The sequence below is a fragment of the Xyrauchen texanus genome, chromosome 2 (assembly GCF_025860055.1).
Source record: "Xyrauchen texanus isolate HMW12.3.18 chromosome 2, RBS_HiC_50CHRs, whole genome shotgun sequence".
In the NCBI taxonomy this organism is placed as follows: Eukaryota; Metazoa; Chordata; class Actinopteri; order Cypriniformes; family Catostomidae; genus Xyrauchen; species Xyrauchen texanus.
In genome coordinates, this window is record NC_068277.1 from 14,786,379 (window position 1) to 14,811,527 (window position 25,149).

At 37.1% G+C, this 25,149-nt stretch overlaps 1 protein-coding gene across 2 annotated transcripts; it reads left to right on the forward strand.

Moving 5' to 3' along the window:
• The first annotated feature begins 2,907 nt into the window (after positions 1-2,907).
• Positions 2,908-23,364, forward strand: arih1l (ariadne homolog, ubiquitin-conjugating enzyme E2 binding protein, 1 like). 2 transcript variants are annotated; one of them, XM_052152342.1, is made up of 14 exons: positions 2,908-3,320; positions 9,339-9,406; positions 9,631-9,775; positions 9,949-10,041; positions 10,137-10,192; positions 10,278-10,344; positions 13,576-13,682; positions 13,983-14,025; positions 14,144-14,215; positions 15,319-15,449; positions 15,551-15,608; positions 17,896-18,156; positions 18,618-18,730; positions 21,115-23,364. In XM_052152342.1, the coding sequence occupies exons 1-14, from the start codon at positions 3,024-3,026 to the stop codon at positions 21,197-21,199; spliced, it is 1,596 nt and encodes a 531-aa protein (XP_052008302.1). In that variant the 5' UTR covers positions 2,908-3,023; the 3' UTR covers positions 21,200-23,364. The 2 variants fall into 2 exon arrangements, with proteins under 2 accessions (XP_052008302.1, XP_052008309.1); XM_052152349.1 differs by lacking the exon at positions 18,618-18,730.
• Positions 23,365-25,149: the final 1,785 nt, after the last annotated feature.

A 25,149-nucleotide genomic window follows, 5' to 3' on the forward strand; every position in this document is an offset into this window, starting at 1 on the left:
GCCACAGCAGGTCATTCATCCTTGTGAAAAGACATCTCTTCAGTCACCACAAATCTTTTGCTGAAAGCAATGCATTTTTTTATATGTTAGAACCATCTCTGAAGATGAGCTGTGATCAATTATTCAAGTGTCACACAGCCATAAAATTTATTCTGGCCAAGGATGTTACTACAGGGAGAGCAGGGTGGTTAGCTTCCCTAGGGCCCAGGGTGAGAGGGGCACGTGATGGTCGATCAAAAGGAACCATAAAAAACTACCGCAGGACCAACAGGAGATGAAAAATGACTGAGACCTCCCCAAAGAGGGGACTGACAGGTTTTTTTGCACTGGGACACATAAGATAGAATTACTACAGTAATTAAAATTAAATGTGGGGGGAAACATTTTTTAATATGTTTTAGCTACCTTGACTCTTAATTAAGTAAACTTTTGACATAGTACTCATACTTTAACTTCCTATTTCTCTGTACTTTTTGCACCCCTGCAAATTAAATACACTTTATTGTCCCCAAAGAGAAATTTGTCTTGGACTCATTGTGTTTAAATCCAGTCATAAATATTGGATTTGGTCTTCACTACCACGGTAGGCTACTGAATGATTACCATATTTATATAAAAAATATATATAATAATAATAATAATAATAATAATAACAAATGTTCAAAATGTATGTAACTAATGAAAATCCTTAAAATTGACATTTATTTTTAAACAAAATATTTGATTATTTATCATTTTCAAGTTTTTAAAGCCCTCCAACAACACAGTGTTTTTCTTAAGTGGGGTAAATAGATTTGTTCTGAAAAATGTTTAGTGGGGGCTCACACTGACTGATCCAATCACAATGGAGATTCATTTGTTTATAGAATACTTGAGCATAAATATGTAAAGCAGGTGAGCATAAACTTAATTTGTTACTCAAAAAAAGGCATGTTGCTGTCTCATATATATATATATATATATATATATATATAGGCTATGTATATATATCATTTGTACCCTACTTGTCAGCAAAAAACATGGTGTCACAATTTTAGTAATACTAGGCTATATTAATAATTTAGTAACATTGTGTATATATATATATATATATATATATATATATATATATATACTACACACACACAGGTCCTTCTCAAAAAATTAGCATATTGTGATAAAGTTCATTATTTTCCATAATGTAATGATAAAAATTAAACTTTCATATATTTTAGATTCATTGCACACCAACTGAAATATTTCAGGTCTTTTATTGTTTTAATACTGATGATTTTGGCATACAGCTCATGAAAACCCAAAATTCCTATCTCAAAAAATTAGCATATTGCATCCGACCAATAAAAGTAGTGTTTTTAATACAAAAAAAAAAAAAAATCAACCTTCAAATAATTATGTTCAGTTTTGCACTCAATACTTGGTCGGGAATCCTTTTGCAGAAATGACTGCTTCAGTGCGGCGTGGCATGGAGGCAATCAGCCTGTGGCACTGCTGAGGTGTTATGGAGGCCCAGGATGCTTCGATAGCGGCCTTAAGCTCATCCAGAGTGTTGGGTCTTGCGTCTCTCAACTTTCTCTTCACAATATCCCACAGATTCTCTATGGGGTTCAGGTCAGGAGAGTTGGCAGGCCAATTGAGCACAGTAATACCATGGTCAGTAAACCATTTACCAGTGGTTTTGGCACTGTGAGCAGGTGCCAGGTCGTGCTGAAAAATGAAATCTTCATCTCCATAAAGCTTTTCAGCAGATGGAAGCATGAAGTGCTCCAAAATCTCCTGATAGCTAGCTGCATTGACCCTGCCCTTGATAAAACACAGTGGACCAACACCAGCAGCTGACATGGCACCCCAGACCATCACTGACTGTGGGTACTTGACACTGGAATTCAGGCATTTTGGCATTTCCTTCTCCCCAGTCTTCCTCCAGACTCTGTCACCTTGATTTCCGAATGACATGCAAAATTTGCTTTCATCCGAAAAAAAGTACTTTGGACCACTGAGCAACAGTCCAGTGCTGCTTCTCTGTAGCCACTGGTTCAAAAGTGGCTTGACCTGGTGAATGCGGCACCTGTAGCCCATTTCCTGCACACGCCTGTGCACGGTGACTCTGGATGTTTCTACTCCAGACTCAGTCCACTGCTTCCGCAGGTCCCCCAAGGTCTGGAATCGGTCCTTCTCCACAATCTTCCTCATGGTCCGGTCACCTCTTCTCGTTGTGCAGCGTTTTTTTGCCACACTTTTTCCTTCCCACAGACTTCCCACTGAGGTGCCTTGATACAGCACTCTGGGAACAGCCTATTTGTTCAGAAATTTCTTTCTGTGTCTTACCCTCTTGCTTGAGGGTGTCAATGATGGCCTTCTGGACAGCAGTCAGGTTGGCAGTCTTACCCATGATTGCGGTTTTGAGTAATGAAAAAGGCTGGGAGTTTTTAAAAGCCTCAGGAATCTTTTGCAGGTGTTTAGAGTTAATTAGTTGATTCAGATGATTAGGTTAATAGCTCCTTTAGAGACCCTTTTCATGATATGCTAATTTTTTGAGATAGGAATTTTGGGTTTTCATGAGCTGTATGCCAAAAATCATCAGTATTAAAACAATAAAAGACCTGAAATATTTCAGTTGGTGTGCCATGAATCTAAAATATATGAAAGTTTAATTTTTATTATTACATTATGGAAAATAATGAACTTTATCACAATATACTAATTTTTTGAGAAGGACCTGTATATATATATATATATATATATATATATATATATATATATATATATATATATATATATATATATATATCAAAATATTATGGTATGCCCACACTGTAACATGTTATAGTTGATTTTTGAAAATGTACAGGATGGGGTTTGATGACAGAAGAGAGTGACGCAGCAGTGACGCCGCGGTTTTCTAAAAGACTCAGAGAGGCGCGTAACATCAGCGTGTGCAGGACTGACAGTGACACTCTCACACACGTTCACTGATTATACACTGCAACATTGTTATATTCATCCTACACACGCATCACACAGACATGGACTCAGATGAGGGCTACAACTATGAGTTTGACGACGAAGAGGAGGAGGAGGAAGAAGAGGACGAGGAATGCAGCGAAGACAGCGGCGAGGAGGAGGCCGATGATGACCTGGGCGAGGTGGAGCTGCTGGACCCCGCGGTGGCCGGTGGAGAGCCCGACGAGAGCGGCGACACCGGCAGCGGCGGCCTGGGCCCCGGCCAGGAGGAGGAGGACTACCGCTTCGAGGTGCTGACCACCGAGCAGATCCTCCAGCACATGGTGGAGTGCATAAGGGAAGTGAACGAAGTCATACAGGTACATTACGAATGATATGTTTAATTTAGAAGTTTGTGACAGTTTATGTGCAGAGGTTATGCTGGGTTAGCACTGGGGGCTAGCCTACCGTAGAGGCCGAATAGTGTGGAAAACGCGTTTAGTGTAAATTGTGTTTTTGTGTGTTGTCTGCATTTATATGTATATTCTGTGGTCCTGTCGTGTGTTTAGTGCTATTTAGTGAAGTTAAGATGGCTTTTGGAGGGTAGTTCAGCTAGCTGGAGCTAGTTCTGCTAGCGCGACCCAGTTTACAGAGATGTTTATTTGACAGCTTTCATGGATGCAATCAATCAAATGTAATTTCTTTAAATTGATAAAGGCTGATTGTTTTCATATCTTTCATATTAATTTCTTGTTTCTTGGAGTAGGCTGAAGTTTAGCGCTGTCAATGCAGTTGTCATTCACTCAGCTAATGCTAATGCATTAGCAGAGTTGTTTACGTTACACATTTATGTACAATTTGAAAATTTTAGTTTTATGTGTCATGTTTTGTTTTTATAAGGACAAATAACAACCATTTGGACCAATTGTGTATTTTGTGAGCTGTCCACCAAAATTGGAAAAGCTTGAATAGCTTCTGTGCTTTTAAAGATTGCTGCTGTATGAATCCACATCCACTTCTGACAAGATTACATTATACAACAAAATTATTTATTTTTTGTATTGGACCTAAGACTTTAGATTTAGGAAACTCATTGATTTAGGAAAAGCCCAAAGTATTCGTTTGTATGTCTGTTTGTTACCTTGGTGTTGGAAGTTTGAAAGATGCACCTCTATGAAATGTCACATTAGACCACAAAACAAGTCTTTATAATACTAGACAGTCTTCTAAAACAGCTACTGTAATCATCACCGCTCAGTTGAGCTGTTCATGTTAGAATATTTGAAGAAAAATGTGGTATTGCTTGGGGTGGTATTCAAATGATCTGTGGTGCAGTAGTCTCAAGTCTATTGATTTGGCTTTTTGATTTCTAAGCTGTTATGTTCAGGGCTAATTGGAGGAATTGAGAAGAATCTGACCAACATGTCAAGTGACCAACTATCAGCGTTATCTGGAATAAATTACACTACAATAAAATACTATTAAATGAAAATAATTTCACAACAGTCTCCATAAGTGGTTGTACAGAAGAAGAAAAAAAATATAGCTAAAAATGTGAAGCTAATGTGTAAACATGTATTCACCAAACTGTTTAGTTCAGGATTCACAGTCTGGTACCCCTTCAACCGAACAATTACAGTCATTGCATTTATAAAATGTCATATTTAAAAGTCTGGTTTTCCACAGTTGAAAGTTTCACCTGAACTTGTATAGCATGATTAAGATTCAACTTTATTGTCATTGTGCAGAGTACAGGTACAGGGCCAATGAAATGCAGTTGTTTTCGCATATCCCAACTAAGCTGGGGTCAGAGCGCAGGGTCAGCCATGACAACCGTAACACAGCTGCCAATGTTTATCTCTTGACTCGGCAGGTGTAAATGCTTTACAACCTGCCCCTAACTGACTGGCAGTAAGAAAATAGTCCGCATTTGACTGATACTAATGGTGTTTATTAAGCTATTTATTGTATTTTTATTTATTCTTTATTTAAAAGGTCAGCAACTGACTAATACTGAACATACAGTACTGATGTTTATTAAGCTATTTATTGTATTTTTATTTATTCTTCATTTTCTCAGTGTTCATTCCTAGAAATTATTGACAATGTATAATAATAATGCTAATTATTCTTTGATAATTATATTTGATTAAACGGCCTTCTGAGTTCCTTTGCATAGTCATATCGGTGAACAATCCACATAGAAAAGGTCTGTTTTCATTCCAGCTCAAAAATTAACTTTATTGGCCACCATATCGGTCAGTGAATTTTCACCCTCAAATCTGTATCGGTCTAAAAAATCCCATATCAGCCGGGCTCTAATATTTTACTTTTACACGGTTTTTAAAAGATTTAAGGATTTCGATACATCATGAAAGCGCCACGGATGGCCGCCTCAGTGTGGAGAGTTCCTATTCTTTTGTTGTTTTTGTTTAGTAATCTTTTTCCAGTCAGTTTTACCAGGGATAAACTTCCAGTAAACATCTGAACATTCTGCAGCATATGCCAGACAATCTTTTCCAGGTTTTTGAATATTCGGACGCTTTGCTGGACATTTTAGTCGGAGGAGCAGCTCTGCTGTTCAAAAGACGCAGGTGAGGGAGACGAGCCGGCTAGCTGGTCGAGCTCCGTCGGCATGGCTTTCAAACAGTGCTGCCAAGCATTCATCTAGCGAATCTCTGCTCTCTTCCTAACAAAACAGACGAACTAAATCTCCTCACCCATACAAACAAGGACTTTTCAAACTCTGCTGCCTTTTGCTTCACAGAAACCTGGCTGTGAAGTGATGCCATTCTGTTCAGAGTGGATCACACCGCAGAGTTTACAGGGAAAACGAGAGGCAGTGGAACATGCTTTTACATCAATGAAAGTTGGTGTACAGCTGTAACTACAGTAAAGAAAATGTGCTGTCTTAATTTAGAAGCACTCTTTATTAACTGTAAGATTTTCTACGTTTAGTCTGGTGAGTGTGTATGTCGCGCCAAGTGCGTGCGTGAGTGCCGCACTGCAACAGCTGGCTGATGAAATCACAGACACAGAACAACAATGCCCGGACTCTGTTATTATTATTCTTGGGGATTTTAACAAAGCACTCGTGAACGGACCAAATACAAACAGCTCATTACATGCCCAACCAGAGACAGAAATACATTGGATCATTGCTACAAAACAATAAAGGATGCATATCGCTCTGTCCCTAGAGCAGCTTTTGGACTCTCTGATCACTGTCTGATTCATCGTCTTCCAACCTACAGACAGAAACTAAAATCTGCTAAGCCTGTAATAAGGACTGTAAAGAGATGGACCCATAAAGCAGAGCTGGAACTACAAGCTTTCTTTGATTGCACTGATTGGAGTGTTTTTGCAGCTGCAGCCACCGACCTGGACGAGCTCACAGGTACTGTGACATCATATATCAGTTAAAGGTGAAGTCCCAGGCTGCTTCAAACGCTCAATCATCATTCCTGTCCCAAAGAAACCAAAAATCACAGGACTTAATAACTACAGACCTGTCACCCTGACGTCATGAAATCATTTGAGAGACTGGTGTTGGCCCACCTGAAGGACATCACTGGACCCTTTCTAGATCCCCTTGAATTTGCTTATCGAGCAAACAGGTCTGTGGCGATGCAGTCAACATGTGATTGCATAATATACTGCAATGTCTGGACAGACCAGGGACATAGGCAAGGATCCTTTTTGTGAAATTCAGTTTGGTTTTCAACACCATAATCCCAGTTATACTCCAGACTAAACTACACCAGCTCTCTGTTCCTATGTCTTTCAGTAGATTACCAGCTTTCTTACAGACACGCAGCAGCTTGTGAGATGGGAAATTCACTTCCAGCACCTGTACAATCAGCACTGGTGCTCTCCCTACTGCTCTTCTCCCTCTACACCAATGACTGCATCACCAAGGGACTCCTCTGTCAAGCTCCTGAAGTTTGCACTGTCATAGGCCTCATCCGAGATGAAGATGAGTCTGCATAAAGAAGGGAGGTTAAACAGCTGGCTGTCTGGAGCTGAACACACTCAAAACGGTGGAGATGACTGTGGACTTTAGGAGGTACACCCCAACACTGTCTCCCCTCACCATTCTAAACATCACTGTGGCAGCAGTGGAGTCATTTAGGTTCCTGGGCACTACCATCTCACAGGACCTGAAGTGGGAGACCCACATTGACTCCATTGTGAAAAAGTACCAGCAGAGGTTTTACTTCCTTTGCCAGTTTAGGAAGTTCAACCTGCCACAGGCACATGTGGACAAAGATCTTACTTTTTGGAAAAATGTCCTCTGGTCTGATGAAACTAAATTTGTGAGAAGCTTGTGGAAAGCTACCCAAAAAGTTTGACCAAAGTTAAAGGCAATGTTACCAAATACTAACAAAGTGTATGTAAACTTCTGATCCACTGGGAATGTGATAAAGAAATAAAAGCTGAAATATATAATTCTCTCAACTATTATTCTGACATTTCACATTCTTAAAATAAAAGTAGTGATCCTAACTGACATAAGATAGGGTATGTTTTCTATGATTCATTATCGTTTTTTTTAAATAATGACCGGTTTATTACACAGAAAATCTTCATTGCATGACCACTCAAGTGTGACTGTAGAGGATGCCAATCAGTTCATATCATAACCGAAACAGAGTTACAGCTTCCTTGTTATGGAATAAGATAGTTAGGGACTAGTTGCTACATTACACAAAGCACAATGTTTTCACAACAAGCATTTATTTTGCGCATCATGCTAACAAGGAAATATATATGTAAAGAAACACAAACCTCTAACTACACATTATTTCAATATAAATGTATAGCTAATTTAGAAACACTTTATTATTAACTAGTCTACTGGTTAACATAGCAGCAAAATTAACTAATTCCAGTCTTCAAGTCTTCAGTAGAAAAGGAACCAGTTTTTTTTTTTTTTTTTTGCAACTTGCATCTGGACTTTAAAGGATTCAGATCTTTTTCCATCAGTCCACTTTTCATTCGCACAGTTATTTTTTGGAACCCATTCCACTTAAATATTCTTATAAATTGTAAAAAAAAAATAATAATAATAATCAATTGTTATTAATATTATTATTGACTTTTAATTTTAAATACAGCAATAATATATTTAAATCGTGCACTTTTTAAACCTCACACTTTTATTTTGACATTCTAGACTCTCCAGGAAGTCCTGTATCACAGTAGTTTAATTTGCTTCTTATTCAAATTCTGGTAAAATGCAACTCCGGTGCCGTTCTTAATGCATATTATAAGTGAAGCGATCTGTTGAGCATCTAAATCTGAGATGCTGTTCTTGAGTAACTGCTGAGTGCATCACCAGTCTGTTCGTGAGCTTGTGTCAACAGAGCAGCACCATTCACTAACGTGCTGGCCCTGCACATACTAAATATTTACTTATTAAACACAGCCTTTTGTGATTCACAGAGCTATCACACAAACTGCTTTAATGGAGTTTTTATAGTTTTTTTGTCATTTTTGGAGCTTGACAGTAACGAACATGACTAACACACTGTATCTGATTTAGATTGGGCTCGTCAGACTGATACCTAATCCATCTAAAAGCTTCAGTATCAGAGCCGATACCGATCCTGGTATCGGATTGGTGCATCCCTACTAGATATAGTAGTATGGGTGGCAGAAGTAGTATGGGTAGTATGCATTTCTGAACTAAACAACTGGTGCAGAACAGTCAGATGGCTGCATCCTAGACCAGTCCTTAGGCTGTAGGCTAGGGTCTTCCTCAGCATGCAGTACTAGAATGAGATGGTCTAGTAAGTGCACATGTGCAGGGGATTGAGGGTGATTGAAGGCTGTGAAGGATGCATTTTATGCATCCTCCAAAATATGGTGAACGAATGCTATGAAACGAGGCTGCCTTCCAAGAAGGCCTTCCTCACAATTGAAACGGTGCTTGATGATGTGGCAGTCGAGATATCCAGCCCAACTATGCTGCAGCCTTCGATTGAGAAGCACCCACAGCTTGTGGTGGTGCTTCTGTGATGCGGACTAGACATGATTGTGTGTCCATGCCCTCTAGCGGCTGTATATGACTGTATACTGTATGAGCCTTATAAATGTCTGTTGGCATGATTACTGAATGCATTTGTTCTAAAATAAATGAATTGAGGATCGATAAGCTTAATCGATCAAATTATTAACAACAATTAATCGATTAATCATTAACATTCCCAAAGCTAGTACCTTGTTCAAACTAATTGGTTTATAGTGGGACTGATAAAAAAAAAATAACCTGCATGCCCACGCTTCAGGGAAGTTTTGAGAAGTCAGCCAATCAGATTAAATCTTGCTAGATCAAGAAAGTGTTTCCTGTTTTGTATGCATTAGGTGCTTATTGAACATTATTGTGTCTGTTTTAGAACCCAGCTACGATAACCAGAATACTCCTTAGTCACTTCAACTGGGACAAAGAGAAGCTTATGGAGAGGTAAGTTATTTTCACTGATATGTAGACTCAGATTTTCATTGAAGGTTTGCATAGCTGGCTTCAATGAGTTAATTGTTTAAACTGCTTTTCCAATGTGATTTAAAAGCTTTGATAATAAATATGAATAAAAGTCCACAATTGTCTTGTGTGCAGTTTTAAAGTAGTTCTCTTTTTCTTTTTTTATCTTCTTCCCACTTTACCTTTTAAATATTATTACATTGCAGGTACTTTGACGGAAATCTGGATAAGTTGTTTTCAGAGTGCCATGTCATAAACCCTAGTAAAAAGCCCAAGACACGACCAATGAGCACACGCTCCTCCAGTCAGGATCTGCCCTGCCAGATCTGCTATCTCAACTACCCAAACTCGGTCAGTCTCACAGTAGAAGCCAAGTGTTATCCTGTTCTGTAACACCTTATCAGTTCCTGAGAAAGGCATATGACACACATGCTGTAGAGTCCATTGAAGTGTCTCGGATTTGATTTGCGACTGTAAGACTTGTTGATGACTTATTTTGTAAGAATATGTGCTCTCTTCTGTAGTATTTCACAGGTCTAGAGTGTGGACACAAGTTCTGTATGCAGTGCTGGGGTGACTATTTAACCACCAAAATCATAGAGGAAGGAATGGGACAGGTGGGTTCCTGTTCAACTCATTACTATCTGACATAAGGACCGTGTACTCAACTGATATTTCATTGGAATTGTGTTGTTTTCCTTCTGTTTTCCAGACCATCTCGTGTCCTGCTCACAGCTGTGATATTTTGGTCGACGACAACACTGTAATGTATGTGATCTGTCAGTTAAACTTAATTTTTATGACCCAAGTTTTATTCACATATGTATTAACTTGTCCATTTTTGTTCTTGCAGGCGACTGATCACAGATTCTAAAGTGAAGTTGAAGTATCAACATTTAATCACAAATAGTTTTGTAGAGGTATGAATTTCTTCTTTTGGTTGTGTAAATTACATGTCTGAAATGCAAATGATAGCATGAACTAAATAGCATGTTTATTCCAGGGATAGTCTCCTTGAACAACCTAGTATTGTGTGCATTGCTAAAGTTCTTAATTTTGTAATTTCTCATTTGCAGTTAATTTTCATGAGAAAAAAATACCGTAAGAATGATCTACTATGATAGACAGACATTACAAAAGAAGACACTTTGGCTCTTTTCCAAAACCTAGGGTGTCTCAATCAGCTCCCTAATTCAGTAGTCAGGGCATTGACCAGAGAGTCCGGCATTTCTAGTTGTGTCCCATTCGCAAAATTGTTCCAGTGCACTGAAACGTACACTCCCTAAAAATTCCCAGAATGCACAAATTGTCATGTCCTCTGAAGTCTCTCAAATCCTTAGAGGATGAGCGCAAGTGTACAGTTATGAAGTCAAAACATTATTTTCTCTTTAAGAGATTTCGTTTTAATAATCTTTCATCCAGAATGTGCAAAAATGAGTTGTTAGAAGTTTAAAAATACACTCCTTTTGTATATTTATTCCTTTCCATGTATGTAATCGTGTGCAGCCGTGCCCGCCTACTCTTTCAGCCCCTTGGTTCCGGAAATATTTTTCCTATTCATTTCTTCCATAGATTTTCCAAGAAATACTCCATTTAAAGAGTTGTAAAGCATGAACCAAACCAACCAGCTCAGAGGTGAATCGCAACATTGTAGACTTTGTTTTAAGGCAAAAAAAAAAAGTATTTGAAAATTCGACAAAAAGACACACAGGGTACAATTCTCTCTTCTTACCATCTTTCAAGGGGGCACGGACTACAATCCCATGAAGAATTGCGAATATAAAACTATCAAAATATCTAAAATGATTGATTTTAGGTTTTTGATTATAAGTATAAAAACAAAACAGTTTACGTTTATAGGGAAACATTCTGATAAACACAAATATATAAGTAGATTTATTATAGTGCAGGGAAATCGACTGGTTTGTGTCATTCAGAGTGCGTCATGGGAGCGGGCTGTCGCTTTCGGTCTTATTTCACGGGCTTTGTTGGCGACGTTTCTCAGATTAATGAAGCTTTCTCTGCTGGACCATGGGTAATGTAGCTGCTCAACAGGAATTCCACAAGTAAAGATGAATTTTAAACAATTAAGTTGAAATAAGCAGATGGATGACTTCAAAGGGAGCATATACTATCAATGAACTACCTCGGAGCTCATGGTGGGTCTGTCTCTAAAGGTTTATAAGTTAGAGTTAAAAATCAATTAGTCTATGGAAGAAATTAATGGGATTTTTAATTCCGGAACCACTGTTGCACTTGTTAGGGGTATAACAGTTATGACCCAGACCAGATATGAAGAAAACCAGGAGTCGAGAAATTCAATTAAAGAATCAAAAATTTACTGAAGTATAGTTTGCAGTGAAATTGGTAGAGCCAGCGGCAAAGTCTCACGAGGAGATCGAAAGCCAACTCGTACCTTACACAAAATCTTACATCAATTATACCATTTGCAAGGACGTACATTCCATTATTTTACTCCTGACTGGCTAAAAGAACATAGTCACAACATATAGATAGTTAAATGGCCTATCAACATTAATCAGCGCACTTGTCGTCCGCGCCCGAGATTTACATCTGAAGTGACCTCGCAGATGGTCGCGGGGCATCTTCGAGTCGGCCTGGTGTGCATCCCTGGGTTCAAAACCTAGGTAGAAGGTCAAACGCACACACAAAACACTGACGAACGACAGTTCTTCTCTGGGAACAATACAGCCAGAGCACACATTATCAGGCCATTTAAACCAAAACAGAGAGATAAAATATTCACTCCTCGGGCAGAGGAGAGGGTGGAAATAGCATACATTTCTTCCCTAAAGAAATAATAATAGAAAATCACACTTCTACTATTCAGGTAGTATTGCATAGGACTTTAAACCATATACTTAATCATAGAAAAGTAACGATCAAACACAGAACATGTGTTTAACATTCTCCCTGCCCCCTCTCATCACAGCTAAGCTTATCCCCAAAAGACCTTCAGCCTACGGGCAGGACAGAGAGAAAGACTCTGGAATGTTCCTTAAAAGACACTAGTTAACATTCCAACACACATATGATTCAAAGTATATTTCAGTTATGCATAAGAAAATAGAATTGATTATGTGATCATGCATATAGTTAATTCATCACTTTATTAAAGAAGTGAAGCAACAGAATATAGATAGATATTGATATATATAAAAGGATATATATATGTATTGATATATCTGAAGAGACAAGGGATTTCGACCCTCACCCTTCACACTCTTATAATAGCACTGTACATGTTAGCCACTCTCTAAGGCAGCATCCTAATTGAAATAAGCTTATAAATGACTGATTTGGAATGCTTTACATAGGTAGCAACTTTGTGCATCATACAAATAGCAAAATGTAGAGTCAACTAGTTCCAACAGTTTGGTTTTGGCATGTTTCTAAGTTAAACCTCCTGAACACTCTACTAAGCATATACTGTAATGCATAGCACACCCAGACATTGGGTAAAATGGTCCATTTTTAATTGGACTGAACATTTTAGATAGTAAAGGAATTATACTTGATCAGCTTTTCTATGCACTGCATCTGCCATCTTGATTGGATTTTTACTCGCCTTGTTGAGCTTGTCATCTCCACAAAGGATACATGCAATCCTGCCTCCGAATTTGGCTAAAAGAAGGTATCTCATAATCATGCTCCCTATCTTTTAAAACTGCCTTCGCGTCAAGAGCACACAGATATGGCATTGAAATGCTGTATAGTTGGGAAGCTCACTACTTTTTAGAATAGAACCATTAACTTGTGTGGTGGTAGGGTGCATGTAGAGAAACGAGTCTAGATGCTAATATAATCTTAAAAGTTTCATAGCCTTACTCATTGGTTAAATGTGGCAGAGTTAACTTGATAACAAGCTGTCCTGAAAAGTGCTAGCTCATTCTGTTGGGGTGCTGCAGACTCTGCCTGTCAACATCACTAAATTAAATCTGTTCCATTCAACAAATTTTCAAATGAAGCAAACCCAAACAAAAGCTGTATCAACTGAATGTTTTCTTTGGGATTAAACTTCACTTCGACAATGGCATGAATAAGATGTTTGGGAAAACAATAGTGATGCAGTATAATCAATTCACAGTGAAGTGTGGTGTGGTTTAGTCTCTGGCACTGTTTGTCTCTAGTGTAACAGACTCTTGAGATGGTGTCCAGCTCCTGACTGCCATCATGTGGTCAAAGTTCAGTATCCTGATGCCAAACCAGTTCGCTGCAAATGCGGGAGACAGTTCTGGTAAGAGTCTGATCAGAAATGCAATACAAAGTGTCAGTGAAGAAGAGTCCTTTAATTTAGAAGTCAACATTTTACTTTGGTATTCTGTCATATTTCCTAGTAAAAAGCTATGAAAAAAGTTGGGACTCAATTTTATTCATTGGAAACTGATGGGAATAGTGAAAAGTGGGCGTTACCTTTCAGAATGGAACCAGATAGTTTAGGGGAGGGATTAAAAATGTAAAAGGATTTGTGATATCCATTCATCAAGACTATAAATGACCTTTTTAGCATTCATTTCAATGTTTCCCCCCCAACCAGCTTCAATTGTGGAGAAAGCTGGCATGACCCTGTGAAATGCAAGGTATTTTAGCCTTTCATTCTTAATACTGTATAAATGTCCAAGCACTGATATTACATTAGATTATTCCTCTTCTTAAATATTTTTTTTATTTTTTCTCCTATTCTTTCTTTATCTAAAGTGGTTGAGAAAATGGATAAAGAAGTGTGATGACGACAGTGAAACCTCCAACTGGATTGCAGCAAATACCAAGGTATGAGGATTCATGAAGAGAGCCAAAACAAGAATGGGTTCAATTAATCATATAGTTTTATTCAGATTTCTGTGGTGTACATCTACAAATTTACATCTGTATTATTATTTATTGTGCTTGCTAAGCAAGCCCTTGCTATTGTTATTGTTCACACTAAAGGTAAGGAATTTCACAAAACCTCAACACCAAGCATAAAAAATTAAGCCTGTGCTATTTGTTGGATCCAGTTGTTTTAGTAAAAGGCACAAGACCTAGGATTTTCATCTATCGTATGATAACAAATTTAAAGTCACCTGAGACATATTAAGGGACCATAAGGTCATTAAGACTTGGCAGTGGGCTCTTGTGACTTACACATTCTGTGGAATAATTGCCAAAAATTGGTATAATTTTTTTTTCTTAGTCAAAAGACCTCATAATTTCTGGGAGACAAATGGCCTGTATGCCTGTCAGATCTGTTTTAATTTAATTATTAATATAAAATGAGTGTTGTATATGTTGCAAATGTAGTCTATATATGAGGTTAACGAGAAAGAAGGTTATAGTTTCTCAGTAGCAATATTACAGCTAACAACATGTGACACTAAAAGTACCAATGAATAGGTAGAAGTACTAGATGTTCAGTACAAGTAATGACACTGTAATATTCAAATGTCTATAACATTGATTTAATTTTCACAGTTAAATCAATTTAAACAATTTAGTTTATGAGAAAAAGTACATGATTTTGGAGTCCACACTGTATCTTCAACGAACAGGAATGTGATGTGTACCTATCTGACTAAACCTAAACGAAAGGCCATTTGTTTAACAAATCTGTGACTAATTTGAATGGCAAAACAAAGATACACAGGCTAGTTGTCTGCTAAATGAGTGAAACTATAGACATGTCTGTTTCTCAAAGCTCCACTACTCATCAACTTCATTCCAAAGCTTGTAATACAATGGAAGTCGACTTCCATTGTAAGGACATTTCTGTTAAGTAGTTTGTTGTTTGTTTTTTACAAACTGAGGGATATTTCTAAATTCTTTTTTGGCAATTGAGCTAACTTGTTACCTAGACATTTTTATTTTATTTATTTGGGTATTTCTGTTCCTCTTAGGAATGTCCCAAATGTCATGTTACAATTGAAAAAGATGGAGGCTGTAATCACATGGTGTGTAGAAATCAGAATTGTAAAGCAGAGTTCTGCTGGGTTTGTCTCGGCCCTTGGGAGCCCCATGGTTCTGCTTGGTGAGCCCTGTACACTTCTCATAAACACTCACATACACTTTGGTAACTGTGTTTTTGAAATTCATGAATTGCATTAAAATAACTTGTACCATGTTTTACAGGTACAACTGCAATCGCTACAATGAAGATGATGCCAAGGCGGCCAGAGATGCTCAGGAGGTAATGCTTGTCATACTCATACTTTGCGATCTACATTACCTGAAGTTGTTTGGAAAGTTTAGAGTGCATCTGGACTGTGAGCTGTGTAATTCTTGCTCTCGCATAATTAGAGTTTCGTATGATCACATGTTACATTAAATTAGATCAAACGACTATTCGACAACTAAAATTTTTGTTGACAATTTTTTTCTCGACGTTGTCAATAAGTAAGGAATAATTGACGACGGGCCGTTGAATTATTAGAAAAATAATGCACACCCGGGGTGGTAATGCGGTCACGACGCGAAGCGGAGTGGCCGTTACACCTCGGGTGTGCATTACTTTTCTAATAATTCAACGCCCGTCATCAATTATTCCGCTTATACTACAGTTACCACACCTCGAAACATTGTTCAGATGATGTGATTCTAGACGTTTGTCAAGTTTTTGTCATTAAAACGCTCTTGTATGTAGGACTAATTTCTTACGCATCTAATCTCATGCCTCCGTTGCTAATTCCAAAACGTCATTTTAGAGTTAGTAACGGAGGTTTGAGCCACTGACAGCAGACTAATGCAGTTATTAGTGTAGTTATTAGAGAGACAGAGGTTGCAATAATGAGACAGAAAATCATGTGCGTCATATTATTTAATTTATTTATTAATTCATACGTTATAATTCATTCGTTAATTCGAACAAATTTATTTATTAAAATTAAACTGCACGTTAAACACATTGACAGCCCAAGCTGTTGGTTTTTTTTGGTGTTTTCTTCATGTTTTTCGCCCTTGAGTCGGTCTAGCTGTTCTTCGCTGATTGTTTTATGTCTTTTGGTGTTGCCGGCTGCCTTTGATGTCCTCTTCCGTTTATTTGTTTTTTCATCTGAGCTATCCAATACTGCGGTCGCCCAGTTGTTAAAATGTTTATGTTCACCATAAATATTAAAATTTACTTCCGGAAAATCAAAATAGTCTGTCATTTTTTTTCCTCTTGAAGTTGAAGTGGATTTGTCGCTGTCACTTCTTGTTATGAATTGTATCCTATTTTCCGTTATTACAGTTGACTACGCGAAGTGATATGGAACTGTAATGCGGTCAAGACCTGCCTGGAACTACTTTAGCCGTGCGTTTCCCTGAAAATAATTGCACACCTTAGAACGTTCTCAACCAATCAGAATCAAGCATATAACATTGACTAATCATTTCAGCCCTACTGTCACAATTGTATTCCTGATTAAGACACAATCTCAGAATAGTCCAGGGGGATTTTGCCTGTAATGATTGAACTATAAAGGCTAGTTCACACTGCCCCAACATCCAGCAGTTGATCGGTTTTGTTGGAACAGTTTGTTCACCCTTTTGGCATTTGTTAGAGAAGTGTAAATTAGCCTTAAAGGGATAGTTCACCCTAAAAGGAAAAATTACTCATAATTTACTCATCCTCATGCCATGCCCAGATGTGGATGAATTCCTTTTTTCTGCTGAACACAAATGAAGATTTTTTTTAAATAATTTATCATGGAGAAATTGCTCTGTTGGTCCTTACCATGTAAGTTAATGGGTACCAAAACTTTGAAGCTCCAAAAGCCCATAAAGGCAGCATAAAAAAATCAAAAATACTCCATGTCTTCAGAAGCGGTATAATAGGTGTGGGTTAAAAGCAGACGTTTTGTTTTACTATAAATTATATTTGTTTTACTTAAAAATTATAAACTTTCACATTCTTCTTTTGCTTTTGGTGATTCACTTTCTTCATGTATATCACCACCTACTGGGCAGGGAGGATAATTTAGTTAAGTAAAGAAAACATTGTAATAAAAACTTTAATACACACAACTATTTTTCTATAGCTTGATATTAATTAAAAATTCCAAAACATAGACATGTCCCCCCATATGAGGAGATACATTTTTAGGAAAACTATTTGATGTTCTAAGAAGTTGCTTTGTTTGCATGGTTATTAGGTGCTACTACTTAGTAAATTCACACAGCAATATTGTCTGGGTTTAAACATCAAATATGTTTCAATTGGCTGTGAATTTGCTGCTTTAAACAGTGTTCCGCAATCAATGAGGACTGAAAAAATACTTAACGCTGGAAAACTTAATTGGAAGAGGTGTTATAATACATATCACACAATCAAAATATAAAGGGCAACAATTAATTATAAAATATTAGAGGTGTATATCATATGCACAATTATGATACATAACCTTCAGTGCTGGGATTGATTGGTGAGCTGTATTGTAACTCACTTTGGTAAGAGAGCACCGGTAAATCACTCAAGTCAAACTGTGTAAATCTTGCAGCGTTCCCGTGCCGCCTTGCAGCGCTACCTCTTCTACTGCAACCGCTACATGAACCACATGCAGAGCCTGCGTTTTGAGCACAAGCTGTACGCACAGGTCAAGCAGAAGATGGAAGAGATGCAGCAGCACAACATGTCATGGATTGAGGTGCAGTTTCTGAAGAAAGCCGTGGACGTGCTGTGCCAGTGCCGCTCCACTCTCATGTTCACCTACGTCTTCGCCTTCTACCTCAAAAAGAACAACCAGTCCATCATCTTTGAGGTGAGAAATCGCATCTTATTTGTATTTCATGATTCACATGGTAGACTATTTTACTGCTGGTGAAATTTAAAAAATTTTTGTGTAACTGGTACATTTTAATTATTTAATTTTCCTTTAAATTGAAGTTATGGTGGAATGTGTCATTTCTGCACCACTAGCATCACCAAACAGAATTGCAAAAATAATGGCTTTTTTTATTTTTTTTTATATAAAGTTTTGCTCCATACGCTCACCCTGTCTTCCATTGCTCAGACAACAGACATTCTCATTGGTTGGACCAGTTTTGTCAAATTGGATTGCTCAAATGGAGCAGTGTTGAAACCGCTGCAATGTTTACAATTTTCTGTGATATTAACCAACAAATGGCTTACTTATAGATGCTTTAGACTTTAAACTGGGATAGCAAACTGGAAAAGTTACACAAATCACCTCTAAGTAAATCACCAGCTTTTGTTTTTCAGAACAATCAGGCTGATTTGGAGAATGCTACAGAGGTGCTCTCGGGTTATCTAGAACGAGATATCTCCCAGGATTCATTGCAAGATATCAAACAGAAAGTTCAGGATAAGTATAGGTGAGACCGTTTCACAAGATGCACAAGGTTGTGGCTCTTATACAGTATTATTTGAAATGTTGACTTCATCCGTGTGTTTATTGAGAAGGTGTGTTCATTTGTATTACTCCATGCTTGAGTGACTTTTTAGAACTAAAAGAATGATTAGTTATTGCCGGTTATTATGAGCCACACCAATATCAACCTTTCAAATATCAGTAATAAAGGAAATATTTCAGGCAAAAATGACAATTCTGTCATTATTTGCTGATGTTGCCTCAAACCTGTATGCTGTTATTTGTTCATAAAATACGTTTTTAAAGAATCTTTATGCAGTTAATTTCCATATAACAATTCAATAGTGATGTTTAGTTCGTGAATTAATCATACTTTTTTTAACTAATCTTTTAAATGAAAAAATCATTCTCGTTCATCTCCATAAACTGACTCATATTTCTCATTCAGTCTTTCACTTTCAAAGCCAATGATGAGATGAGGTGTCTCGAACTGAATGTACTGGTATACTCATTCATAAATTAAATTAATCACAGTCATCTCGTTCGTGAATCGTGATATTGATGATCTGGTGAATGAGAAGTGGCATGTCGTTCGTTCAGTTCGGTATTTGAGTCAGTTGCGTTCAACAAGGAGAGAAAGGTGAGAAATACAATAAGACAAGTTTATATGTATGCACAAAACATAAACCACAATTTATGAATGTGTAAAAATGACAGAAGACCATACAGTTAAAGTAACATGAATCACGAATGGAAATGTTGTGCATTGGAACACAGTGTAAGATATTATTAAACTTTTATTAGAACTTTTTCTATGTCTTTGTAAACGTTAAGACCAGCATTTGACAAAATATTGAAGAAAAAAAAAATGTACGGTGAAAACGATTATTGTGTTTAAACTCAACTGTTAAAAGTGTCTTTGTATATTTGCAGACATGCAAATTTAATTTCAGTTGCTTTTGAAGACTGACTCTAGAGCAAGCCAATAGCATTCGAGTTGGTGATGGAGCATATTGATGGTTTGACCAACTGAATGAATACACCCCTCACTGAGCTGAATGTACTGATACACTCGTTCGCAAACTAACAATATAAATTAATCAGTCATCTCCAGTTGACTGTCATAAATTCAGATTGTCAATCTCGTTAAACAAGAAAAGGGGCCAGATTAATTATGAATAAAAGTGTGGGCCTGGGTAGCTCAGCGAGTAAAGACCCTGACTACCACCCATGTGTGCTGAGTGACTCCAGCCAGATCTCCTAAGCAACCAAATTGGCCAGGTTGATAGGGAGAGTAGAGTCACATGGGGTAACCTCCTCGTGGTTGCGATTAGGGGTTCTCGCTCACAATGGGGATCGTGGAGAGTAGCATGAGCCTTCGCATGCTGTGAGTCTCGGCAGTGTCATGCAGAGCGAGCCATGTAATAAGATGTGTGGATTGACTGTCTCAGAAGCTGAGGCAACTGAGACTTGTCCTTCGCCACCTGGATTAAGGTGAGTAACCGCGCCACCACGAGGACCTACTAAGTAGTGGGAATTGGACATTCCAAATTGGGAGAAGGGGATTTAAAAAAACAAAGTGAGTTATGACCACACATTACAATAACATCCATCCATCCATCCATCCATCGTCAACCGCTTATCCTGTGTACAGGGTCGCGGGGGGCTGGAGCCTATCCCAGCTAACATTGGGTGAAAGGCGGGGGACACCCTGGACAGGTCGCCAGTCCACATTACAATAACACACAACCGTAATTGAAACCGATAGTATTGTTGCATTTTTTTGTATAGCTTGATAAAAAGTTGTGATCTGTTCCTAAATATGCCTTTTTGTCATTTGTGGGAAATGCTTATGATGCTAAAACAATGAAGTGTTTAAGTCAAGTAGAATTGTAGATACACACATTTTAATGAATGATAATTAGACTAGTTCTGGTCGTACTCTTAGTTCAATGCAGTGGTGGCTTAGTGGTTGAGGCTCAGGGTTACTGACCAGAAGGTTGGGGGTTCAAGCCCCAGCACTACCAAGATGCCACTGTTGTGCCCTTGAGCAAGGCCCTTAACCCTATCTGCTCCTGGGGTGCCGTATCATGGCTGACCCTGCACTCTGACCCCAGCTTAGCTGGGATATGTAAAAACTAATACATTTCACTGTATATATGCAAAAAACTGTGTGTATAATGTGTGACCAAATAAAGGATTCTTCTTCTTAAAAGATGGTCATTTGGTCAACTTTCAGAAATGGTCAATGAACAAATCTTTTTGGCGAATTGAATCAAAAGGATTAAGTCTTTGAAATGAATCAAAATCACCACCATTATACTTCACAAATGTCCTGAACAGCTCACATTTGATGTGAAAATATTCTGTGTTTCTCCACCTATGTAGATACTGTGAGAGTCGACGACGAGTGCTGCTGCAACACGTACATGAGGGCTATGAGAAAGACTTGTGGGAGTACATTGAAGACTGAGGAGCACTGCTGCATCATGAGCTTTTGAGCTAATAAAAACCGTGAACAAGCGATCACAGCTGTTGTTTCAGCCAACACAACAGACCCTCTCCATGTTGCATCCTTTTACATTGCATTTGGATTTGTTATTATTTAGAGTTAAAGTTAATTTTACTGAAATAAAAAAGTTATAATATTCAAATCAAACTCCTACATCAGTATTGCAGTTTAAAAGTTGATTGTCGACATGGACAGAAATGTTTTACATCCTCCATGCATTATGTGGAGATTCTTTATTGTTTTGGTTTTTAAGTGCTTTGTCATTTGTCTGAAGTTTTTATAGTTTGAGTTAAGATTGGCTTGTGTTAAGCATAGCTTTACAAGTCCGAGCCATGCAGAGTGTGTTTTAGGGATGCTTGGTTGGTTAAAGCATTTTTTTGTCTTTATGCCATGGGAAGTGTGTATTTCAAGCTGTAAATAGCACACGTTCATAGAACATGGAGTGGGATGCATCTCATGTTTTTCTGTTTTAGTTTTTTTTTTTAATATATTTATTCTTTACAGATAACCAAGAATGTGCTTAAACAACATGAGAGGCCACATTATGTTTTTGCCTCAGAGCTGTTGTTGTTTTCTGTTGCCAGAGGGTCAAAAACCTGTCTGGGACGTTGCACACACAAATCGGAGGCAGAGAAGCTGAAGCCTTAATTAAATGCAAATACAGATTGGAAAGTAAAATTGGTTGATTCTCACAAAGAAATGTTCTTGTCATATATCACCCTAAAATTAAAGGGAAACAAATTTGCTTAAATACCCCCACCCTTTTCACATTACTGAAATGCTAAAAAAGCAAAACATCAACGCAATACAGTTATGAAAATAATTCTGTCTGGACACAGTGTATTTTTTATTTTTATTTAAATTTAGGTAAATTTAATTTACATTTTCAACACTTCAAAATGAACACTTTTATTCAAGTGTTTCTAAATGTACTTTTTAATTTTGTAGTTTTTATAATAGTTGATCAAAATAATGCCACATTCCCAAAATATTTCATTAGATTTTGAATGGTCCTAAAACTGGATTCCCTTTCTTGATGTAAATCATTTCTTATTTTTACAATAATTTTGCAGTGAAATATTTCATTGAGATTTCGTGACAGTTTTCATAGACGACTTACCAAATTGCTCTCATTGGCAAAGGCATTTCTGGAAGTGAACATCTAGAGGACATTCAGATGTTTGAGCTAAGATTGACTGGAACATATATATATATATACACCTTGTTATTATGAACCGTCTCATCTTAGTTAATGTTTGGCTGAGGTTTAATCTCTTTAAAACGGCTGTTATATCAAACGCACTACCAGATGTTTCACGAGAGCAAACTTGAGTGACATTCACTCAAACACCTAAAATTTCAAATGCTTTAACAATGTTTATTTTAATTTTTATTAATTATGTGCACTTTTGTAGTGTGAGAGGGGGCAGATGATATGTTGAAAGCACTGTATTTATTTGTATTTCTTTACATGACTTCCAAGTGGTTGTGACGCTTACTAGTGCTGACTATAAAGTGCTGTGTGGAGTAGAAATATCTGAAACCTTGAGTCAAACCTGGTTGTTATGACCAAAAAGTTAGTTTTTTTTTTCCTGTAAAGCTAATGGCAAATTTGAACACGGTGTTTACACTAATATCAGAAATTGCAGCGGACATCAAGTTCAGTACAAAATGTGACCAGATGGACACCACGTGTTTTATGTTTTTGTTTGTCTGCAAGAGCTTGCTAACAGTTTTTACTTCCTTTTTCAGGTCATTTCTTCACCCCATGTGAATGCATGGTAATAATTCTCAGTGCATCAAACACATATGCATCTGAACTTGGTTTATTTGGTAGTTGTATGGTAGTACAAAAGCTTCTACTAATTCTAAAGTCACACATTATGGCCTCCGTGATTGGTACCTGGAGTTTTTTTGCTCATGTCAGTTTTGTTGTTTTGGGGGGGGGGAACAAACAAACGAAGGAACAACAGCATTGCCTGTGCTGACAGATGGGATTTCTTCACCATATTGTGAATCTGAAAAAAATAAAATAAATGAACACTGATTTAGAGAAGTGTTCATCTACAGTGGCTTTTCTGTGTTATAACCATTCTTACAAAAATACCTATTTAAATAAATCTCATTGAAAAGTATTTGTGTGTTGCTGTTTTTGGTACCTGGGATTTTACATTAACCAGCTCTGTTACAGGAAAAAATCAATAAAAAAAATCTAATCTACTGGGAAAAAATATATATTTTGGTAGAGACAAAATACAGTGCCGATATACACATGGGTCAGTGATGTAATGCTTATTATTTTGTCCAGATCTTTGAAGTTCTTCAAAAATACATTAGATATGCAATTCAATTAATTGCATTCCTCCAGTATAATAAACATGTTTTGATTTGGAAATTTTTATATATATTTATTCTTACAGTCAGTGGTGTAACTGTCAAGAGATAATAAAAAATAAAAAAAAACTTTAATCAGTAGCCTAAAGTATTCCTCATTAAATAAGTTTAACTCCTAAAGACATGAACTGTAAGTTTTCAATATATGTAGGAAATTATGACCACTCACATTAAAACGAAGACTCCCGTCATATCAGGAACCTTATAAAAAGCTGTTTTATTCTACATGGAGAGGGTCCGCACATGGGGGCTGCCATGTTAGAATCACAAGATGGCCGAACACTACTGGCTTAATCTCAGTAACTGTCCTGTTATTTGACACTTTCAATCATTGAATTAAGTAATCATGGCTAACTGTGAATACTACATTTCTACAATGGCATCTGAAACTGAAAACTACTTATTTTAAATGATGCTGCATCCAAGCCACTAGTTGTCCAAGATGACAAAAAGACTAAAGTTACTGAGTGCACCTTTAATATATAATTAATTGAAAAAAGGTTTTATGGTCAGGTGGTGTAACAACAAGCAGGTTTAAAATGTATATAAATATATATGTTTGTTCAGATCAGATGTAGTAACCCTAAAAAAAAACTTGATATTCATGACTCAAAAATGTATGATTAACTTTTGTGTGTACTCACATGTATTCAAGGTGCAAGGAAAGTATTTAAGAACATTTTACTTACACCACATGACATTTTAAAAGTCATTAAATCTTTTTCTTTCTTTCTTTTAAAATTATATGAATGTTTCAAAAAAATTCAACACAAATTTGACATGCATTTTAAACTAGATTAAACAAAAATAAACTAGATTAAATCATATATATATATATATATATATATATATATATATATATATATATATATATATATATATATGATACCTGTATGATATAGCATATGTAATGCTAAACATAATCGTATTAGGGAAACAGATTAATCATTAAAATACTAAAAGTACACCTAGGGGGCGCAATTTGCTTCATAAAGATAATTGAGGCCTTTTCTCCGCTTCCTCTGGCTTCTCACCGCGTATGGGTGCGGCCTCATATCTTTCCAAAATTCACACTGTCATTGGACATAATTTTAACTCACGGCGTGTCAAGAATGTGGCAAGTAATCTGTGTCCGTGTTGGTTTCATTTTTTTTTTAAACATGTATTGCATTTTCTTTAAACAAAACAAAAACAAAAATACTTTTACAATGCCAGGTAGGCCTACTGTAACCATTAAGTAAAGCTATTAAATACTTGCACCTTGAATGCATGTTAGTCTCACACATGTTTATCATACTGTATATTAAAGGAAAATGCTGCACATTATTTCCACATTAATGTAACTCGAGCAAATACACTCACTGAGCACTTTATTAGGCACACTATTGACCGAATAAAGTGTCTGACGTGGTCTTCTGCTGTTGTAGTCTCAAGCCTCAAGTTTCGACGTGTTGTACATTCTGAGATGCTATTCTGCTCACTACAATTGTACAGAGTGGTTATCTAAGTTACCGTAA